General features: G+C 42.5%; 1 protein-coding gene across 1 annotated transcript; it reads right to left on the reverse strand.

Annotated features, from left to right (window-relative positions):
- Positions 1-5145: 5145 nt before the first annotated feature.
- Positions 5146-6256, reverse strand: LOC144164104 (uncharacterized). Its single transcript, XM_077694659.1, has one exon. The coding sequence runs from the start codon at positions 6239-6241 to the stop codon at positions 5234-5236; it is 1008 nt and encodes a 335-aa protein (XP_077550785.1). The 5' UTR covers positions 6242-6256; the 3' UTR covers positions 5146-5233.
- Positions 6257-6855: the final 599 nt, after the last annotated feature.

Consider the following 6855-nt stretch of genomic DNA (forward strand, 5'->3'; position numbering starts at 1 on the left):
ACAATGTATAGTTCTACCATATTATCGAAAATCTTTGAACAATCTCTTTTGCAAAGGATTTTACCACAAGTCTGGAAAGTTGGTACGGTGGTACCACTTCTTAAGTCCGAAGACGAGCACTCAACTTGCAATTATCGCCCAATACCATTAAGTAGTGTTTGCTGCAAAATTATGGAAGATGTCATATATTCTCTCCTAGTTAATTTTTTGAGTCCTCAGCTTTCTTTTCCCCCTTGCTACACGATTTTAGAAAATTAGATTCATGTGAAACACAACTACTAATGCTAAATGATGATGTTCATTCTGTTCTTCATCATGGTTCGGAACTAGACTGCGTTTACTTGGATTTTTGTAAGGCATTAGATAAAGTGCCGCACAACTTGCTGCGCCTAAAATAAGTAAACTTAACATTTCCCCGAATGTGCTTATGTGGAATAAATATTTCTTAACCGATCTCTCACAATTTGTGTATATACCTCTTGTTCAATTCCAGTAACTTCCAGAGTACCCCAAGGATCTGTCCTTAGTCCCTCCTCTTTTGATTTACAATAATGATTTGCCAAACAACTCAACATCCACTGTAGAACTTTTTGCAGAAAATTGTGCTGTTTAGCGAGAGACCGCATGTCATTCAAAGCAGATCTAGACGCAATTTTGGACTGGTGCTCCAAATGAAAATTTCACTTAACAATAACAAAGGCAAACTAATGCACTTCTCACCTCCTACAATTACTGACCTTCCTCCCTACAGCCTTATTGACACGCTATGAGAAACAGTAACATCATACAAATACGTTGGGTGTCCTTATCACTTCCGATATTTCTTGGAACAGTCATGTCAGCCGCGTAATCGCCAACGCTAACCGCATGCTCGGGAATGATAACAGGAATTTTTATAAGACGTCACCTTCTGTTACAACACTTCTGCATAAGTCGTTAATTTGCAGTAAGCTTCAATATGCCGTTTCGATATGGGCCCCCCAAAACTAGGGCATAACAAAGGCTATTAAGGCTGGTCAGAATCCCGAAGCTCGATGTGTTGAGCTCCAACTACCATCGTACAGCTAGTGGTACACATAATATATTATAATATATATATTATATATTATAATATAATATATATTATATATTATAATATAATATATCACATAAATTTGTATCTAAGAAAGCATTGTTCACCCTGCAACCTATGCTTCATCGCGCATGGATCATCGCCACGCAGTGGGCACGCCTTTTTGTTGTAGTTCTTCTTACTTATCATCTTTCATTCCGAAAACGTAATCAGAGTGGAACCACTTCCCAGCAGCGGTTGTTGAAACTAACAATTTAGAATAGTTCAAAAAGCGGCTGCGCTTGCACTTTGGAGTACAGGCTGCTGATTAGTTGCTTGCTTTGCACTGTTGTCATTGTGTACGTCTATTTAGTTTTTGTATGGTTGAAATGCGTGATTGTTGCATTGGTTGTAATTAAAGGTTTTTTCACTTTTTTCTGCCCCTGAATGGTATTGGATAATACGACTGTCGTTTTGCGTTTATGTCACGTCTGCAAAAAAAGTTGTTTAAGATTGTTCTCTTCTAAAAATGTACGCTGTACCACTCCTCTCTCCAATGCCCTTTTGGGCCTTGAGGGTACATGAAATAAATAGATATATAAATAGACTCTGCAAGTTTACATTCGGCGTTTCAATTATAAGGGAACTTCCTGATCTAACGAGCAATGCTACACGTTCTAAATGTTAGAATATAAGTTGACACAAAAAATATGTTTGAAACACAGGTTCCTGTCCATTGCCACACTCACTTCAAATAAGAATGAGTGCAATTTGAATAAAACGCAATAATTTATTTTTAAGGGACGTAATCTCAATACCATTTATCCGAGGAACCCATAATTGTATATGAACGAAAATAATTGGCAATTGCACTACACAACATGCTGAATAGCTACGGTAGAAACCATTTCTCGACATACTAGTGCCCGTCCTGAACCTTTCCCGTCCCACTCCTAAATGCGGTCTTCCATAATATGCACCGGCAAAGGACTCGTGTTACTACAGATGCGACCAACTTTTGATCCTGCAAGACAGATGTAGATAGCACACATTTTTATTTAATTTCCTATTGAGATTCGTCGAAATTGACTGGCAAACTCAGCCTAAGCTTTTTACGAACAAATGAATCCTGTCAAACAGTATCAGAAAGTGCACTCCAGGTTTCCTAAATCAGGCCTAAACAAGAACTTCTACATGGTACTCCAATTGGGAAATAACACTGACCGCAACCCAAATTGTAGTCGTAACTTTCCAGCAAAAAATAATAATCATTTTGCTTATACATCAGGAATATATACTATGTTGAAATTATAGATCGCTAAAATAATTGATGTTTAAAAAAGGTCTTCGCCTTTTTAATAAGAAAGGGAAATGCTGGCTTTTCTACACTACAGACTTCGCCATGCCCTTGCAGTAAACCTTACTTCATATAAAACGCTGATGAGACACGCTTCCTATGAAGACATATGTTTTGGAATGAACATGAAATTCTAAATTAAAATTGACTGCGGGAAAATTTGGGATTTTCTTTTATTCATTGGTGAAATTTCTTGCGAAATACAACTCTTAGCGCTCTTGGCAAATAAACAGAACTTTGGGTCCTTTTTCAACGTCACTTTTTTCTCAACGTAATTTTGGTATTTTTAGTTTCTGAGCATGGCGCAATATGCTACACGCGGAATATGTGTTAATATTCAGGCTAATATTGAAACCTGAACAACAACAACGCAATACGTTCCGGTAAACACCACACAAAGCTTTAATGCCTCACAAAAAACCACTTCTATAAAACGCGGTGAACTGCGACAGATTAAAAACTCCGGCCCAATAAATAAAGTCATTTATTCAGTTTTTGCAATTTATTTTTTGTGTATATAAAGTAGGAGGACTACGCAGCAACGAAATGCATTACAAGGTTTACTATACACACATTTTTTTTACGTGCACTGGGGTTTGCGCGTCAATACATGCAGTTTTGATTTTCTCACTCCCGCTTCACACAAATCCTAGAATTGATTCGCCTTGTTACCGAAATATTTTTTGCGTGTTCCAGTTCCTGCAGGAGACGGAGATCTGTAAAAGCATTTTTATCACATATAGCACTGGTACTTGTACCCAGTCAGTCCGGACTACATTCAACTTAAACTATATTATTGAAACCATCAGGAGGAAATGCGGGAATTCTTTAACTCACGTGGTATCCCCGATCCAACCAAACAATCGGCACGTCAAGCCTGTATAGTATTTCTCACCAATAACCTTAATATTGAATCTGACTCCTTCTGTCTAGAGGAACAACAGGCATGTATTAGAAGACACTTGGAAGGGTTAGGGTAATTGTTGTGAAACATCTCGCTGAAGCGCAAGAATAAACAGTAAACAGCATATATATATATATATATATATATATATATATATATATATATATATATATATATATATATATATATATATATATATATATATATATATATATATATATTTATATATACATATCAAGGTTGCAGTCGTCATTGCCAGTGCTATTCGGCTTTTTTCGAAATATTTAATAGGGCCGAATGACGTGTGCTTGTCACGTTTCTTTGATTCATTGATAAATACGCGAAAATATAAGTCGAGAAAAAATCCGCCGTTTTTCCGGGAGCGGGACTCGAACCCACATCTCCGCATAACCGGTGCCGTGCGTTCGCCTTTACGCTATCCCCACAGCGGCTTCTCTCTCGACTTTAAAGCGTGGGTTTATATTTACAAGAGCTCTGAGGCCGGTCAACTAGCGCCGCCCCTCCACTGCCGCGGGAGACGTAGAACGTCTTCTTTCGCAGCGGCCGCAACGTAGAACGTGGTCGGAACTCGGGGTTAGCAATTGGCATATCCGAACTGCTGGAGCCAGTGCCTCGTACTGCATGTAGCAGAACAGAGAGATACGGGACGAGGGACTCGGTAAAGATACATATCAAGGTTGCAGTCGTCATTGCCAGTGCTATTCGGCTTTTTTCGAAATATTTAATAGGGCCGAATGACGTGTGCTTGTCACGTGTCTTTGATTCATTGATAAATAAGCGAAAATATAAGTCGAGAAAAAATCCGCCGTTTTTCCGGGAGCGGGACTCGAACCCACCTCTCCGCATAACCGGTGCGGTGCGTTCGCCATTCCGCTATCCCCACAGCGGCTTCTCTCTCGACTTTAAAGCGGGGGTTTATATTTACAAGCGCTCTGAGGCCGGTCAACTAGCGCCACCCCTCGACTACCGCGGGAGACGTAGAACGTCTTCTTTCCCAGCGGCCGCCACGTAGAACGTGGTCGGAGGTAGGGGTTAGCAATTGGCATATCCGAACTGCTGGAGCCAGTGCCTCGTAATGCATGTAGCAGAACAGAGAGATACGGGACGAGGGAATCGGTAAAGATACATATCAAGGTTGCAGTCGTCATTGCCAGTGCTATTCGGCTTTTTTCGAAATATTTAATAGGGCCGAATGACGTGTGCTTGTCACGTTTCTTTGATTCATTGATAAATAAGCGAAAATATAAGTCAAGAGAAAATCCGCCGTTTTTCCGGGAGCGGGACTCGAACCCACATCTCCGCATAACCGGTGCGGTGCGTTCGCCATTACGCTATCCCCACAGCGGCTTCTCTCTCGACTTTAAAGCGGGGGTTTATATTTACAAGAGCTCTGAGGCCGGTCAACTAGCCCCGCCCCTCGACTACCGCGGGAGACGTAGAACGTCTTTTTTCCCAGCGGCCGCCACGTAGAACGTGGTCGGAGGTCGGGGTTAGCAATTGGCATATCCGAACTGCTGGAGCCAGTGCCTCGTAATGCATGTAGCAGAACAGAGAGATACGGGACGAGGGACTCGGGATACATATCAGGGTTGCAGTCGTCATTGCCAGTGCTATTCGGCTTTTTTCGAAATATTTAATAGGGCCGAATGACGTGTGCTTGTCACGTTTCTTTGATTCATTGATAAATAAGCGAAAATATAAGTCGAGAAAAAATCCGCCGTTTTTCCGGGAGCGGGACTCGAACCCACATCTCCGCATAACCGGTGCGGTGTGTTCGCCATTACGCTATCCCCACAGATTTTTTTTTTCTTTATTACCGGCTTGGTACAAAACATGCAATACAACTTTTGCACAACACAAGCTTAAAAGCACTTGCCGACCTCTGGCAAGTGCGTGTGGGTTAAAACTGCTTGAGGGATACCAGTTCGTTCAATACGTTCATCCACGCTGGTGGTTCACTCTGGGCCTCGAAAACATCTCTTACAAAAGCGACGCTTTCCTTGAAGTATACCCTCGCCGGGCGTGCGTTGACATCAGCGTGACGCACTGCCATACGCGTTTTCCATATACTGTGCAGGCTGAGGACAAGGAACATGTCATAAGGCACACCTTCGTCGTTTTCGGTTGGCAAAAACCGTATGCCATGAGGGCTTATTGGTAGATCTTTTTTTAAAGTTCTTTGCAGGATGTCCCTGTGAAATACGGCATCGCTGCAGTCAAGAAATATGTGCTCGATTGTCTCCGGTTTACGACAGATAATGCAGTCGATGCCCCAGGGAACATAAAGCCCTTTCTCTTGAAGCCAAGGTTTCACTGGCAAAGTACCGCTGTGCAGTTGAAAGAAAAAGGACTTCGTTGAGGACCGGACTGGCATTTTTTTAACTCTTTTTAGAACGTCTTGTCCTGGGCCTGCGCAATGTAGGGACCGGTACAAAGGCACCGGCAGTGTCACGTCAATCAAATCTTTGTACAGTCGTCTTCGGTGTACAGTACTGAGGTATTCTATTGAAAACCGCGCCTTTAAGAACTGGTATGCCAGAACAACTTCTTTTAAATAGCCCCGTGCAGTCGATCCCCCCACAACATAAGACGACACGACAAAGTCTGGCAAAACATCGCGCAGCCTGAGTTGAATTACACTGCGCAAAAAGACATCTCTTTGGTCGCGTAGAAAAACAAAACGTGAAACAACTTGTCTTAAGAATAGGTGTACCAAACCCAAGCCGCCACTTCTCACGGAATGGAACAGGTTTGTGCGACTTGTGCGCTCCCACGTGGAGCCCCAGACGAATACGGCAAAGACTCTATGCAACTTTTGCACATGAAGCCTTGTCATATATAGCACTTGCAGTACATACCAAATTTTGGCCACCAGAAACAAATTGCACACAGTTGCACGGCCGAACATTGATAAATCCCGACCGCCCCATTTACCTGTTTTTCCCCTCACCCGTTCTGTCTCTGCTGCCCAGTATTCGTTCGTGTCACGATACTGGTCAAGCGGCACTCCCAGGTATTGTGAGGGTATAGTGGTCCACTGTGCATTTGCAAAAGATGCTGGAGTGCTGTCCCACGCACCGTGCCAAAACCCTGTGGTTTTATCCCAGTTGATCTCACTACCGGTCTGTTTGCAAAACATGACCGCATCATTCACTGCTTCGAGAACGCTTTCTTTGTCAGCACACATAAGGGCCACGTCGTCAGCATAGGCGAGAATTTTGACCTCCCTTTCATGAAGTCTAAAACCGCGCACGCTGTCATTGCAAATTTCCTTCAAACAAAAAGGCTCGAGGTAGAGGGCAAAGAGTAAAGGTGCCAGAGGGAATCCTTGTTTAACAGATGACAGGATTTGGAAGCTACTGGTTATTTTCTTGTTTATAATAAGACTGGCTGAGCAGTCCGAGTAGCTCATTCTGACGCCTTCTAAAATGACGGAACCGACATTCACGTGCTCCAGAATATCAAAAAGAATTTTGTGTGAAACGCGATCGAACGCCTTTTCTAAGTCAAGCTGGAGAACAG

Source organism: Haemaphysalis longicornis, unplaced genomic scaffold, assembly GCF_048455015.1.
Source record: "Haemaphysalis longicornis isolate Haplotype H1 unplaced genomic scaffold, Haemaphysalis longicornis Haplotype H1 scaffold_13, whole genome shotgun sequence".
Lineage (NCBI taxonomy): Eukaryota > Metazoa > Arthropoda > Arachnida > Ixodida > Ixodidae > Haemaphysalis > Haemaphysalis longicornis.

Bases quoted from the DNA above. Each gene is read 5' to 3' on its own strand.
- LOC144164104 (XM_077694659.1), bottom strand. From the start codon at position 6,241: ATGTTCGGCCGTGCAACTGTGTGCAATTTGTTTCTGGTGGCCAAAATT.